The sequence below is a fragment of the Gossypium raimondii genome, chromosome 2 (genome assembly GCF_025698545.1).
Source record: "Gossypium raimondii isolate GPD5lz chromosome 2, ASM2569854v1, whole genome shotgun sequence".
In the NCBI taxonomy this organism is placed as follows: Eukaryota; Viridiplantae; Streptophyta; class Magnoliopsida; order Malvales; family Malvaceae; genus Gossypium; species Gossypium raimondii.
In genome coordinates, this window is record NC_068566.1 from 37,827,557 (window position 1) to 37,844,025 (window position 16,469).

Sequence of the window (16,469 nt, forward strand, 5' to 3'; positions counted from 1 at the left end):
AATTATCGAGTTTAGTGTACCAAATATTTTGCCCCTATTAAACACTTCTCTAAGTTCCAACTCAATCCTAGAATAGAGTCGTTTGCTTGCTTGGGGAAAAAGATAAAGACTGAAAATGACGGGGGAAAAAAAGCAAAAAAAGTCAATGAAATTTCTTATTGGCTAAGCTATGCGAGCCGCTATAAATAAATAAATAAACCCAAACGAAAGAGGAAAAATAATATCTTTGGATTGAAACAGAAAAAAAAGAGCTTCCGCCACAAGGAAAGGAACTCCGCGGCTTCCGTTCCGTATTTACTCATTACCTCAAATATTCGTCTCCCTATTACTCTTTTCCTCTAGGGTTAGGGTTTTCTTTCCCGATTCACCTCCGTTCTCTTTCTTCTGATAAGCTATGGAATCTAATCTCGTTATCAAGGTTTGTTCTTTCATCTTTTTTATAACCTTTTCATCTCCCTTTTCCATACACAACACTGCAGTTTCAGTATTTTATCTTATGCTAAGCTCCTTTTATTCTTTTTATTTGTTTATTTTTAATATTTTCCCTGTTTCCTCGGGAAAAATGTGGATTTTTGTTTTGTTTTTTAATTTTTAATTTGAGGTTGACTATGTCCATCGTGATTGTTTTGCTTATTTTGATTTGTGATTGTCAAATACAGTGAAGGCTTTTTGCCTTCAAATTCTGAGTTTATTTCATGAATATCAATCATGCACATTCGATAATTGTAATGTCATTTTTAGAATGAATATCAATCATGCAGTGAAGGCTTTTTGCTTTAAATTTCTAGGTTGATTTATGCAGTGAAGGCTGTTTGCTTTAAATTTCTAGGTTGATTTCATGAGTGTACATCATGCATAAATGATAACTTCTTTGTTAAATTTAGAATGAATTTATGATTAAATCTAATTGTTCCTTTTGATATATTTCCATTGATTTCTTGGTTCCCTAATTATAAAATGTTACCGATACCATAATTGTAGTCAGTTGTTCGAACAAGATGCTTTGTTTATATTTTTTATTTATTAAATTTATTTTTTAGATTCCTTATACTATATATTGTTGCAAATGTTACGGATGCAGGTTAAGTATGGAAATACTCTAAGGCGTTTCAATGCTCGAATTGTTGATGGTGAACACCTGGATCTTAATATGACTGGACTAAGGGCAAAAATTATGGGGCTTTTCAATTTTCCTTTTGATAGTGAACTTACTCTGACATATATTGATGAAGATGGGGATATTGTTACCCTTGTTGATGATGATGATTTGTGTGATGTGATGAGGCAACGCCTTAAATTCTTGAGGATTAATGTGCAGCTAAATAATGACAAGCTCAGTAAACCTTACACAAGATCAAGTGGTGGTTCTACTCCCTTGAGATCTCCATCTGTTCAGCCTCCGTTGCCAAGCTTTAATACTGCTTCTGCTGATGCACTGAATTCTGTACCAGAGCCTCTTCGTGATGCTCTAAGTGAAGTTTTCTCAAAGCTTTCCGTAGAAGTTGCTTCAAAAGCTGCATCCGCCAGTCCATTGTTGGGTGATCTTTTGGAGTCCTTGTCTAAGATGGGACAATCCTACTTGAGTCCTGCTTCCCAACCTGGAGTTGGTGCTGATTCTGGCATTCCTGTTGGATCTTCTGAGAGCCCTTCTGGACCATCTGCTCCAACTGGTGTTTTACCAAAATTTACAGCTGTTGATTCAAGCTTCAAGACTGGCAAGGAAGCCAACACTGGAAACGCAGCAGATGTTGTGGATGTACCTGTTGGTTTTTATCCAGGTACTGTTGATTTGAATGCTGGCCCTCCTTATGATGCCAACCTTTCTGGATATACTACCATGCCCTCTGGACCATCTGCACCGAACATTTGTGCTCATAATGACAAGAAAAACACAAAGGAGAACAATGGACGTAACAAGGGGAAGAGTGTGAGCATGGATGCAGCAACTCCCTTTGTTGATACTACAAGGAAAGATTATCCTTCAAATGAATGTCCCTTCAGTGGAGTGCCTGTAGCAAATGGCCCTACTGTGCCTCCGTTTTCGTACTATCCCTTTAGTCCAAGTAAAAGGAGCTTTGTATCGACTGATGGAAATGTCTTGTTTGGTACATTCCACAAGGGAGTTCAGTGTGATGGTTGTGGGGTTCTTCCCATTACTGGACCTCGGTTCAAGTCTAAAGTGTAAGAAATGTTATTAAGCACTGATCATTCCTTTTTGGACTTGATTTTTATTGTTTTTATTACTCACTGAACTTGCGAATGCAGAAACGACAACTATGATCTATGCAGCATCTGCTTTTCTAAAATGGGAAATGAAGCTGATTATATAAGAATGGACAAGCCTATGCATTACCGGCATCCATGGTGTTTCAGGGCATCAAATGATCATGTAATTTTCTTTTCATGTTTGCTTGTTAACTGTTCTCTACCTTTCAGTGATGTGGGGTCTATTTTTATTTATAGGTTCCAAGAGTTGGCCCAGCACTCCCTCATGTCTTGAGGAATCGTGTACTAAAGTTGTCTCGGCCTAAACTAGAAAGTCACTTTATCTTGGATGTCAATGTATTGGATGGGACTGTAATGGCTCCATCTACACCATTTACAAAGATCTGGCGAATGCGCAACAATGGTACTCTGCCCTGGTATCGTGGGATGCAACTTGTCTGGATTGGGGGAGACAAGTTAACAAATGCAATCTCAGTTGATATAGACGTAATGTGTTCGATCTTCTGCATTAATTGCAATCTGCTATATCATTTCATGTGTACTCATTAACTAAATGATTTTATTGCTGTGCTTAATTATTTGTTTCATTCTCCCAACTTATGACAGATTCCTGCCGAAGGTGTGCCTCTTGATGGGGACCTGGACATTGTTGTTGATTTTACTGCACCAGAGTTGCCTGGTCGGTATGTTTCTTACTGGAGGATGGCATCTGAATCTGGCATTAAGTTTGGACAACGTGTTTGGGTTCTTATCCATGTAAGTCTTGTATTTTCAAAGAGGTTGATATGCTTTTAGAGCTTTAGTTTTCTCAACAGTTGAGTCACTTCTAATTACAATTTGTTAATGCAGGTTGATTCTTCCCTGAAGGATTCAAGTTGTGATAACCTTCAGGGTTTTAACTTGAATTTGCCGCCTGAAAGCAGTGGCCAAAAAGACTCTCACATTGCGGATATGAATGCTGATTTTGTTACTGAGCTTTGTAGCTCTGGTGCAGGCCCTGTGCCAGTGAAGCACATGGTTACTGAACAATCAACAAAGGAGCAGACAGTAAACAACAGTGATGTCCCAGACCCTGTTCCTACATCCTCATTCGCGAGTTATCCCATCATTGATCAAAGTGTTGTAGTACCTGTTTCCCAACCACCTATACAATCTTCATCTGAGGCATATCCCATCAGTGACCAAGGCATTTCAGTCCCTGCGGTTCCACAAACTCCACCTTCATCTGTGTCTTATCCTATCATTGATTTTTCAGAAGCTGCTCCTGTTGGACCCTCTCAAGTGCCACACCCTGCAATCAGCGTGCAAGCACCTAGTCAAGGGGAGAGTGAAAATATTGTTGAGCAGTCTCTACTTAAGGAACTTGAAGATATGGGGTTCAAGCAGGTTGATTTGAACAAGGACATTTTGAGGAGGAATGAATATGATCTGGAGAAGTCTGTTGATGATCTTTGTGGGGTGGCTGAATGGGATCCGATACTTGAGGAGCTGCAGGAAATGGTAATTATCTGCAACTATCATGGTCATACTCTTTTTTTTTTTTTTGGGTGATGTCGATGACATTGGGTGTTTGTGTGGGTGCAGGGTTTCTGTGATGCTGAAACGAACAAGAAGCTGCTGAAGAAGAACAACGGAAGCATCAAGGGAGTTGTCATGGATCTGTTAACAGGAGAAGGTGCTTAAATTATTAATTATGGATGATGGCTCTTGGTTTCTAGGCATTTTATTATATATAAATAAATGAGTGTGCGCATCTAAACCATGTCTTTATGAAGCAGCTGCCTTTTAATTTCTTGTCTTCTGAAGTATGCGGGGGCTAAAGAAACGAGCTGTAAACGTTTTGCTGTTTATTTGAACTATGAAGCCTAAAGGCTATAACTACTTGTGTATATATAGTTATTTACATTAAATATATATTTGTCCCATTTGTCTTGAAAAATTAAATTCAAAAAATCGAGGGAAGGTGACACTTATCTAGCCATACATTGGATCATTACAATTTTGTGAGAGGGGACGAGTTATAGGCTTTGATTTTTATTTTTATTTTTATTCTTCATGAATAACTTGATTGTTTAGAAACATCTACACGTTTTAAATAATAGTTTAGGGCTTTTAGTAATGCTTTTGTGTTTTACAAGTTACTTTGTATCTTAGAGAATTTTTCATGTTTCAATTGACGCTCTCATTTGTTAAGTAATGTTTTATTCTCTATAAATTAGTTTCTTTGAATTCTTCATTTGTTAAGCAATCATCTTCGTTTACTTTGATAAAGAGGAAGCAGTTATCAGCGAAAAGAAGACGAGAAAGGATGGGAAAGTGACAATTAGTTTTGTACCCTACAATAATAAAATGAGACTGCAAATAAACACTAACAAGCTCAACTAGACTTGCATACAAATGAGAAGAACTTCCTTTGGGTAGGGTGATTGGATTGCTGAGATGGATGGACCATCTCTAAATTCTCTTCACAATGTTGAACCTTTTTGGCATCGTGAACAATGGTTGCCTCCCAATAGGCCGGAGCATTGTTCTTGATCAATTCTCCTATCCCTTGCTTGTCTGAACAAAACATTTACAAACATCATCTTATATCATACATACATAAATAAGGTTTTAAGTTTGACAACATGATTTAAGCTTAGGCTTTTTGGTGCTTCAACTACTTTTTATGAAACAATTAATATTCAATCATGAATAATGATGTGCGGTAGTGGGTGTTTTGTTCTGATGACGAGGCTGGTCATGTTGAGTACTGGAATGAGTTGGAGAATTGGTTTGGACATGGAATTGACTCTCAATCAGCATCCTATCCACCATCACCTGTGCATGGTGATTAAGCAAGAATACATTTTTATTTCAGTTCTTACAAATTGATAAAATCCTTTTGGTTTAAATATGTCAGGGTCTCTGTATTCTTCTTTAATCATCATTTCAGAACACCCAAGTCAGGTCATCTTTTCCAATCCTTGTCATTTCCATCAGCAAAGCTCTTTCCCACTTGTCCAATCTCGAGTTTGCTGCCGGCACTACTTTTCTTCTTCTATAGACATAAAGAATGAAAAGGTAGTTAAGTGGAGGGTGAAAGAAAGAGCCAAGAAAACAAGATTCCGGCGTAAGCGGATTGGAAGTGTAATTAGGGGTGTGCATTATTCGGTTAAAACCGAATTTTTTCGGTTAACCGATCGAGTTCGGTTAATCGGTCGGTTAACCGGAAAAATTCGGTCGGGGGTCGGTTAAGTTTTTTTTGATTTGTTCGGTTAACGGTTAAATCGGTTCGACACGGATCGGTTAACCGAAAAAATTCAGGTAAACCGAATTTACACCCTAGGCCTACTCCTCCCAATTTAAACCCAGCCCAATTTAAATCTAGCCCAATTTTCACAACACCCCTGGCCCTAGAACCGTAGAACATGGGTTGCTGTCCATTAGAACCATTAGTTTACCATTCCATTTGGTCCACTTCCATTTTCTCAGTAGCAGATTTTAGTCTTTCACAAATCACAACACCCCTCCAGCTCCAGCCCTCCTCCATTTACAAAGCTTTGCTCAAAACCATTCATGGTGGGTGTAATGCTATAGTGAGCACTTTTGGTGCATGAAATCTACTACGATGTATATATTTACATTGACAAATCTCCCCCACTGTTCTTCATTCGAAAGAAATGGAAAGTCAGCATTGCTTTAAGCATTGATATAAACTGCTTATTGAATTGATGGAAGAAATTTCAGACAACTTAATTACATATCAACAAATAGGAAATTAAAAAAAAAAGAAACTATGAACAACCTCCATTGAAGAACTTGCCTAGAAATAGTCCTATTGATCTTGAATTCTGAGAATGATTGCGCTTCACACCAACTTTTGAGCAATAGAGGCACTTCTGCAGTTGTAGGATCTTGTTCTCACTCTTTATCTGCTCGAGTTTTAGCCGTAACCGGTTGATGGTTTCTCTCTTCTCATTATTCCTTCTTAATAGTTCGCTTTGCCAGAGATTCTCCTCCATAAGCTTTGTAAATTGAAACCATGTACTCTCCTTTTCAAACTCTGCAGCTTTAGGCTTAAATATTTTCGGGTAATTCGGGTCATTTTCGAGTAATTCGGGTAATTTTTAACCAAAAATGATCAACACATATTTTTCGGTTAATTCGGTTAACCGACCTTATTAACCGAAAAAAATTTCGGTTCGGTTAATTATTTTTAAAAAAATTCGATTCGGTTAACGGTTAAAAAATTTAGGAGGTCGGTTAATTCGGTTACAAGAATTTCGGGTCGGTTAACCGACTGAACACCCCTAAGTGTAATAGTCATTCTTTGCTCTCAATGCCACAAAACAAAGACGGGGACATTCCCTAATTTTAATATGTCAAGGTTGTGGGTTTGGATATATATCAAATAAGTCTCTGGACAAGATAGAAATAGAATAGCACGCAACAAAACAAATAAATAATGGGACCCTTCCCTTTTATATTTCTACGTTCGAGTGATTATTTCTTAATATCTACTTTTATTTTTGATAATTTAGTCCGTCCAATTATTAAATTTAAAAATTAAGTTTAATTGTTATCACCATTAAAGTTATTCTATTAACTTCTCTAATATTACATTTTGCTTTTTAAAAGGTTTATATGAAAATAGATTTTCAAACTACGCAACTTTTCCTATTTAGGTGCCTAGAGGTTTTTTTGTCAAAGTAGATACTTGAAGTTTTATCCCATTATCACTTTAAGTTTCAACCCTAAATTAAAATAATTTAGTTTTAAATATTTTATTTAATTAAAATGCTACACATCATAATTTGATTGGTTCAGACTTTTTTTAATTGGAGTCAACGTTTAAAATAATTTTATTTAATTAAAATGACACATGTTATAATTTGATTCGTTCGAAGTTTTTAACGAAAGGTAACGGTTGATACCTTAAGTGGTAACAAAATAAAACTTTAGGTACCAAAATAAGAAACATTGCATAGTGTGGGTACCTATTTTTCATATAAGCCTAAAAATACACTTGGTATTCATGTACTAATAAAAATAGAGTTGAAAATATTGACTAAGATTTCTTCTTAAAAATACTTATTTGAATTCATCATGATAAAATATATATTTTTCTATTGGAATGGTGTTCTTAAGAAAAGTTTACATAATTTTGAATGAAATAATTAACAATAAAAACTAATTAGACTAACTAATGACATTATAGAAGGAGAGGGATCAAATTATGTTAAAATTAAAGTATATAGATCAAATCACAAATTTCAACATAGTTTAGGAGTCAAAATTAAAATTTGATTATTGTTTTATAAAATTAAAAGAAAAAGCGACACAAGCTAGCCACATATCAATCTCAAAAAACTTAAGACATTCAATATATAGAAATACTAACTATTTCGACTAATTAATAACATTATAAAAATTAATGAACTAAATTATGCTAAAAGTTGATGCATAGAGATAAAATCTCAAATTTAGGCATAATAAAATGATCAAAATTGGAATTTAACCAATTTTTAAAAATGTAATAAGGAAAAAATAAGGAGAGAGCAAAAGTGGATAGGGGTGTCCAAAATTCGGTTAACCGACCGAATTCGGTTAATTGGTCGGTTAACCAAATATTTTCGGTTGGAGGTTGGTTAATAATTTTTTGAGTTTTTGGTTAATGGTTAATTCGGTTCAAAATCGGTCGGTTAACCGAATTTTTTCTATTTAACCAAAAAAATTAATAAATAAAATTATAATATATAAATAGCCCACTATTCACCCAAACCCAATCCAACATAAACCCGATCTAATATATATAAACCCAAGTACCCAACCCAACCCAACCCAACCCAACCCAACCCAACCCAACTACCCAACTCAATCATAAAAATTACAAATAATTTAATAAATAAAAATAAAAATCTAAATCTAAAACTAAAACTAAAAGTCTAAAACTAAAACATAGACATAGACGACAAAAAAAAAAAAAAAACTCTAACTTTCAAAATCCCTAATTGAAATCTCCCAAAATCTTTCTATTGTCACTGCTAGGCTAACTACCTTAGTAAACCGTCCGGCGTCTACCAAATCACCATCAATGGCGAGTTGAAGTAGGCATACGTTTGTCTTTCTTGAAAATTTGGGCACTATTTTACTGGTTGCTTATTCTACATCTTGACCAAGTGTCCTGAATTCCTTCCATTGCATTTAATCTGGTTCACATCGCCGGAGTCATTTGTGGGAATGCCCTTATTTGTTTTTTGAGAAATGTCTCTTTCTTGAACTTGAGCATGGTTGGAAGCAGATCCTACTAAAGATCTTTTGTGTATTTTGCAAAAAGTATCATAGCTGAGCTACTTTGGTGTTGTCGTCGAGCGACTCTGCACCCAATTGATCTGAAGAAAACTCGACTCTAGTTTTATTTTCAAAGATTATTAAGTTTCATTTGATTAGAATTAGATGGAATATGTGGGGTTAACTTCTAATTAAATTTATTTAGTTTAAGATTCATTGATTTATTGCTGTAATTTTTGTTTATTTTTATTTGTTGTCAAAGGGTAAAATATCAATTAGAGTTACTATTTGATACTTGTATAATGAAGTTGATTGAAATTTCATTGAGATTTGTATGTGTTGTAAAAAAAAAAAAAAAGATAATATTTGTGCCTGCATTATTCTATTAACTAATTTTTTAACAAATTGCTTTCTTGTCTGCCTTCCTCTTTTTAACTTTTGGCTGTTTACTCTTTGAATACCTGTGATCAAGCGCCCATAATCAACTGTTTCCTCTTCGAATACCTATGGACAAAAAGATTTTTGTCTTAGTAATTCTTTTATCAAATCTTATAATGTGTAGTAAGCTTTTAACTAGGTAACAACCAACAAGTAATAAATAAAAAAAAGTCAAACCTTAAATGTTGGATTAATTTCTTTTAAAATCTTCTTTATTTTAAAAGTTTACGATTAAATCTTTCTCTACTTGTATATTTATATTATGATGCTTAATTGGTTTTGAAGTCTTCTGAATTTTATTTATATTAAATGAAAGTGAGTGTTATTTATATTTAAAATTTATAAGTTATTTATATTTTAATTCAAATTTAATTTAGTATTATATATAATATATTTGATTAAGTTTAATTATGATGAGTGATAGTTGTTTCATGCAACATTTTTGTTTATGTACGATTGTAATCATTATTATAATTTTTTTCACAGTTTTGAATATAAATTAAAATTAGTGTAATGGTACGAACGTGAGAATATAATTCTTAGATTTTGGTTTAAAATATATTAATTGAAAATGAATACTTGTTTAAACCAAAATAATTTACTACTGGAAGTGAGAAAATTAAGCAATTTCAATTGAAAGAATTTTTAAGTTGGAATAATATGTCTAGAAGCAAAATATGTTAATCGGGACATCAAAATATGTTTAATATTATAAATGTATTTTAATTTATTATATTTTTTTCTTGCAGAATGTCCATCGACCCAACATCTATTGAGGGTAGTGTTACACCTCCTACTTCAATAGATTCTGAAAATTCATGAGTTGGAGTTTCAAGCCAAACAAATGGGACTATTGGGAAAAGAAAAGCTACTCCTGAAAGGTCAGAAGTTTGGTATCACTTCACTAAGATTATTAATAGTGAGGGTGCAAGGAAGGCTAAATGTAATTATTGTTAAAAGGAATTTTGTTGTGATATGAAAAAATGGTACAGGGTCATTGAAATATCATATTGGTTTATGTAAGAAAAATCCTAGTAATGTTATTGACACTAGTCAAGGACAACTAGTTTTACCTAGAAAGGGAGTTGAGGGGGGGGGAGGCATCTTTCAACTTGGAGATTTGATCAAGAATCATGTAGGAAAGGATTAGCACAAATGATTGTGATTGATGAATTACCTTTCAAGTTTGTTGAAAGTGAAGGCTTTAAGAAATTTATGTTTGTGGCATGTCCTAGGTTTCATATTCCTTCACGAACTACTATGAATAGGGACTTTTATCAATTGTATTTAGATGAAAGGGTCAAGATAAAACAACTTTTCAGAAGTTCTTATTCTAGAGTTTGCTTAACTATTGACACATGGACTTTTTTGTAAAGAGTTAGTATCACTGCTCACTTTATTGATAACGATTGGAAATTGAATAAAAAGATTTTAAAATTTTGTCCAATTTGTAGTCATAAGGGTGAGTCCATTGGGATGGTGATTGAGAAATGCTTGTTGAATTGGGGGATTGATAAGTTGTTTATTGTTACTGTTGATAATGCAAGTTTAAATGATGTTGCTATTGGTTATTTTAGAAAGAAATTTAACCCCTCGAGGGGGTTTAGTTCAAAATGGTAAATATCTTCATATGAGATGCATGGCACACATTGTGAATTTGATTATTGTTGAAGGCTTAAAGGAAATGAATAAATCTGTTGGACGTGTTAAGGGAGCTGTTAGATATGTGAGACAATCTCCAGCTAGATTAAAAAAAGTTTAAGGAGTGTGTTGTGGTGGAAAAGATAGAGTGCAAGAAGATGTTGTGTCTTGATGTTTGTACTAGGTGGAACTCGACCTACTTAATGTTAGACACTGCTCTAAACTTTGAGAGAGCTTTTGAGAGATTTGAGGAGCAAGATACAAACTTTAGGCTAAACTTGAAAGGCAAGAGGGTTGGCCTAGTGTGTATGATTGGGCTAATGTTAGAAACTTGAGGAATTTCTTGGAACACTTTTATGAAGTCACTTTGCGTATATCTGGCACTTCATATGTCACGTCCAATAGTTTTTTTAACGAGCTTTCTGAAATTGATATTCTTTTACGAGATGCTCAATTAAAGAGTAATGTTGATTTCAATGTTATGGCCATCAAGATGAAAGAGAAGTATGATAAGTATTGGGGTGATATTGATAAAATGAATTTGCTTATGTTTGTTGCTTGTGTTTTAGATCCTAGACAAAAACTAAAGTATCTTGAATTTGCACTTAGTGAAATGTCTAGTTCTGAAAAAGCTTGTGAAATGATGCAAAAATTGAAGGAATCTTTGTATGAATTGTTTGATGAGTATAAGCCTCCACTTCATAGTACTTGTAGCCAATCGAGTGTGCCAACACATTTTTCTCTCGATGAACCACAACAAAAAATGAAAAAGTGAATGCAAGCTTTGTATAAAAAGCATGAGTTGGATAAATATCTAGCTGAGGCTAATAAGGATATTGTTGAATATTTTGATATTTTATTGTGGTGGAAAGTGAACAGCCCTAGATTTCCCACTCTTTCAAAAATGGCTAGAGATTTGTTAGCTATATCGGTTTCTACAGTTGCTTCAGAGTCTACATTTAACACCGGGGGACGTGTGCTTGATCAATGTAGAAGTTATTTAACTCCTAAAATTGTAGAAGCTCTTGTGTGTACTCAAGATTGGATTCGAAAATCATCATCACAAGAAGACATCAAAAAGATTGAAGGTCAAATCCAAGAGCTTGACAAGATTGAAAATGGTATATTTATTGTTTTATTTTAATAGTTTCAATTTTTTTATCATATCACTCCTACTTATTTAATTGATTCAATGTTTAGACTTTTCTTGAAATGCATCAAAGCCTACCCTAAATTCATGAGCTTTCGTGAGTTGAAGGGTATGCTTACTATCTTATTCTTGTTAACTTACAATCTATTCATTTGTTTATATTATTTGATTTTTTAAATGCGTATATTTCTATTATATGCTAAATTTGTGCACATGTTTTTTTGTAGGTATAATGCAAATGGAGATCTTTTGAAGGGAAGAAATGGATACAAATGGAGAATATTAAAGACTTACATTTCAATTATGTGTTAATTTCAAGACTTATGTAATGTTTTTAATTATGTAGTGATTCAATGCTTTAATTCGGTTAATTTGGTTAATTCGGTTAATTTTTATACTTATTTTAACCAAAAATAAAAAAAACATATAATTTTCGATTAACCGACCGAATTAACCGAAAAAATTCCGGTTCGATTAACAGTTAAAAGTTTTAAAGGGTCGGCTAATTCGATTAATGGTATTTCGGGTCGGTTAACCGACTGAACACCCCTAAAAGTGGACACGTGCCACATGGACAACAACATGTACACTACTTTTATATATTAGCTTCTAATGTCACATATGTCGCATGTAATTTTATGCGTTTAATATTTAATTAACTTTTTAAATATTGTATTTTCAATTGCAATAATTAACTTAAAATAATTTTTTTATTTGAATTATTTAATATAATTAAACTATATTAACTTATCAATTCAAATATTATAATAGAAAATTTTCAAATCATAATTAAAATATTTTTTAACATACGAACATACAATATAGTTTTACTTTTTGTGATTAATGCAAAGTAACATTATTCAAAACAATAGTTCATTAATATGCTCAACTCTAATATATTAATTAAGTGATGATTAAAATGCTTAAAATTCTATTCAAGTAATAAATCTATTTTACATCAATAAAATTAACACAACTTTTTAAAAATAAAATTAGCACAAATATTTTACATCAATTTTTAATTAATAATTTTAATTTTACTTATCATAAATTTTTCTTATATTTTCTATTCAAATAATAACTCTATTTCAAAATTAGCACAATGCTTTTAACTAACAATTGTAAATTAAATTGTAATATTTTTAACTATGTAATAATTACCACAACTTCAATTAAAGTAAAATTATTTTTATAGGTATAATTATAGCAACTTCTATTTTACTTGAACTTTTTTATTTTAAATTGTGAATTTAGTAATATGATGAAAAATAAATAGTATTCTCATCTGTTCAAAAGTTTTTCAAACTTGTGCTTTTATATATACTAGCTTCTAAGGTCACATCATTTAATATTTAAGCAGTTTTTAAATATTGTATTTTAATTTAAAAATTAGCATAAAATAATATTTCTTATTTCAATTATGGAATATAATTAAAATATATTAACTTTTCAATTCAAATATTAAAATATAAAATTTTAAATAATAATTAAAGCATTTTTAGCCTTTCTTTTTCCTAGAAAGCCTTTTTAACATATTCAAAATACAATATAGTTTTATTTTATTTAATTAATGCAAAGTAATATTATTTAAAATAATAATTAACTAACATAATTAACTCTAATATTAATTAAGTAATAATTAAGATGCTTAGACTTCTATTTAAGTAATAACTCTATTCTACATCAATAAAATTAGCACAACTTTTGTTTAGGTAAAAAATTTAAACTAATAATTGTATGTTATAATTATAATTATAATATCACAACTTTTTTCTATAGTTTATGTTTAGAGTTCTATTCAAGTAATAATTCTATTTTAAAATTAGTACATCTTTTTAACTAATAATTGTAATTTTAATTAGTTTTAAATGTTTACTTCTATTAAATTATAATTATTTTAAATGGACAATTATCAAAAATTTATTTTATTTCAACCTTTTTAACAATAGTTCTAAATTAAATATTATAATTATTTTTAAATGTGAATTTAGTAATTTTATGAAAATAAATTATATTCTTATCAATTCAAAAATTTTCCAAACTTTAAAGATATAAAAATATTAATATACATACACTCAATTACAATAATGCAAATGTTGAAACTTTTCCTCGATTTATAGAAAATTCACAATTAAGTAGAAATTCAATTATACAAATGTACAATTCTAATATGTTTTTTTTAGTATATATGATTTATGTATGGTTTGTGTCAATAAAGTTTTAAAATTTATTATTTAATCATGTGGTGAGGTGTTGCTCACCTCATCCTTTAATTATGAAGTTGGGGGTTCGATCATTGGCCTTGGGAATAGAACACATTTCATGGAAAGTTGTTTACCTACTCGGAGAATACTCGTAACAAGGGGATTAATCACGGCTACAGGCGTCCGGCAGTGGATACCCTAGTTTCGACTGTAGGGAATTAACTCGTATATGCAACGAACAAGTAAATATAATAAAATCAAGAAGATCAAACACGAAAATTTTACATGGAAAAACTCCTTAAAAGAGGATAAAAAACCATGAGTAAAAGGAGATTTCACTATAATAAATGAGAGTACAAAAGATTGAGTGAATTAAAGGAAAACCCGAAGCCCCAAAAACAAAACCTTTAAAATAAAGAACAAAATTCTGTTGCTCGTGGGACGTCGCATACTGGTTGGTCAAAATAAGAGGCATTCTCCTATAAATCTCCACCTTGAGTCATATTTGGACTAAACTCCCTTGTTGGGGGCCTAACTGATTCTTCGTCTAATACTTACCAACTCCAACCAATGCTCGAACTTTAAAACTAGAAGACTCTTTGTCAACATATCGGTCGAATTGTGTTTTGTGCCAATTTTAAGAATTTGAACATCCCCTTGAATGATCACCTCTCGAACAAAGTGACGAAAAATGTCTATGTGCTTCATTCTCTCATGATGCATTTGATCTTTGATGAGATGTACGTCACTTTGACTATCACAATATACAACAATTGCCCCTTTTTCACTTACCAATTCACTAAACAGGCCCTTTAACCAAATTACTTCTTTTACTGCTTCAATAATTGCCATGTATTTTGCTTCAGTAGTTGACAAAGCCACTATAGCTGGAAGTATAACTTTCCAACTAATGGCACAATTCTCAAAAGTAAATAGGTAACACGTGAGAGACCTTCTTCGATGTAAGTCTCTTGCATAATCAGAACCAACATATCCGACTAAACCCTTTTGAGTTCTTCTGAACTCTAAATACATGTTAGAAGTACCCCGCAAATATCTGAAAATCCACTTAACTGCATGCCTGTGTGACTTACCAGGATTGGCTATGTATCGACTACAATACTAACAACATATGAAATATCAAGAAGAGTGCATACCATTGCATACATCAAACTTCTAACTACACTTGAGTAAGGTACTTTTGACATGTACTTTTCATCTTATTTATTTTGTGGGGAATCTAAATTTGAGTGTTTAAAGTGTGCAGTTAAAGGAGTACTTATCAGTTTTGGATTTTTCATCTCAAATCACTCAAGTATCTTCACAATGTACTTTTTTTGCGATAAAAATAATTTCCCGAAATATCTATCTCTCGAAATTTCCATCTCTAAAATTTTCTTTGCTGCACCTTAATCCTTCATCTCAAACTTAGAGTTAAGCATGGTTTTAAGACGATCAATTTCAAATGGATTCTTAGTCGCAATCAACATATCATCAAGATAAACCAGCAAATATACAAAAGAACCATCATCAAGACATTGTAGGTAAACATAATTGTCATACTTACTTTGAGAAAAACCAATACTCAACATGAATGAGTCAAACTTTTTATAACACTGCCAAGGAGATTGTTTCAAACTGTACAAAGACTTTTGTAAGAGACAAACATGATCTTCTTTACCTTCAAATTTGAAGCCTTCCGGTTGTTGCATTTAGATGTCCCCCTCAAGATCACCATGAAGGAAAGTAGTATTCACATTTAACTGCTCTAATTCAAGATTGTTTGATGCCACAAGAGCAAAATGTGCCCGAATAGATGTATGTTTCACAATGGGAGAGAAAACATCATGAAAATCAATTCACTTCACTAGATTAGGGTATAGGATGCTACGAAAAATAAACAGTCAAGAATATGCAAGTTCAATCCAAAAATTCAATTTAATCATTCATTAATAGATAAACATTCATAACCATACTATTCATATAAAACAAAATAGAAGAGTAAGGTAAAAACAGAAAACATGGGTCATACGGTTGTGTAGTCAGGCCTTGTGATAGGTTTTGTTCGTGTGTGATATGGGACATAGCTGTGTTGTTCAACCATGTGTGAGGACTAAAACAATATGGAAAGAGACACACGGTCGTGTCTTCCAATCGTGCAACTAATTGTTGCCATGTGTGCAAAATGAAAACAAAAGTTACATAAACCACACATGTAACACCCCTAACCCGAATCCGTTGTTGGAAAAGGGTTACGGAGCATTACAAGAGTTTGCAAATCAAACAGACAGAAAATGCAAAAAATTCATATCACATGACATTCATGTCAATAACCAATTAAAATCATACATATTGTCCCTTATACAACCCCTCGAGGCCCAAATTACACATTAGAAACAAACCGGGACTATATCGGAAACTCAGAGAATTTTTCGGAGAACATTAAAAATTTTCAAATGTGCAAGGGACATACGCCTATGTGGCTAGGCGGTGTGTCTCACACGGTCAAGAGACAATCCCAAGTCTTAGGCCGTGTG

General features: G+C 32.5%; 1 protein-coding gene across 1 annotated transcript; it reads left to right on the plus strand.

Annotated features, from left to right (window-relative positions):
• The first annotated feature begins 212 nt into the window (after positions 1-212).
• Positions 213-4,207, plus strand: LOC105788630 (protein NBR1 homolog). The gene is made up of 7 exons (XM_012615591.2): positions 213-418; positions 1,082-2,181; positions 2,266-2,389; positions 2,464-2,712; positions 2,833-2,982; positions 3,076-3,726; positions 3,811-4,207. The coding sequence occupies exons 1-7, from the start codon at positions 395-397 to the stop codon at positions 3,907-3,909; spliced, it is 2,397 nt and encodes a 798-aa protein (XP_012471045.1). The 5' UTR covers positions 213-394; the 3' UTR covers positions 3,910-4,207.
• The last annotated feature ends 12,262 nt before the right edge of the window (positions 4,208-16,469 follow it).

Bases quoted from the DNA above. Each gene is read 5' to 3' on its own strand.
- LOC105788630 (XM_012615591.2), top strand. From the start codon at position 395: ATGGAATCTAATCTCGTTATCAAG. The intron at 2,390-2,463 runs GTAATTTTCTTT...TTTTATTTATAG, and splicing joins TCAGGGCATCAAATGATCAT to GTTCCAAGAGTTGGCCCAGC. The intron at 3,727-3,810 runs GTAATTATCTGC...GTGTGGGTGCAG, and splicing joins TTGAGGAGCTGCAGGAAATG to GGTTTCTGTGATGCTGAAAC.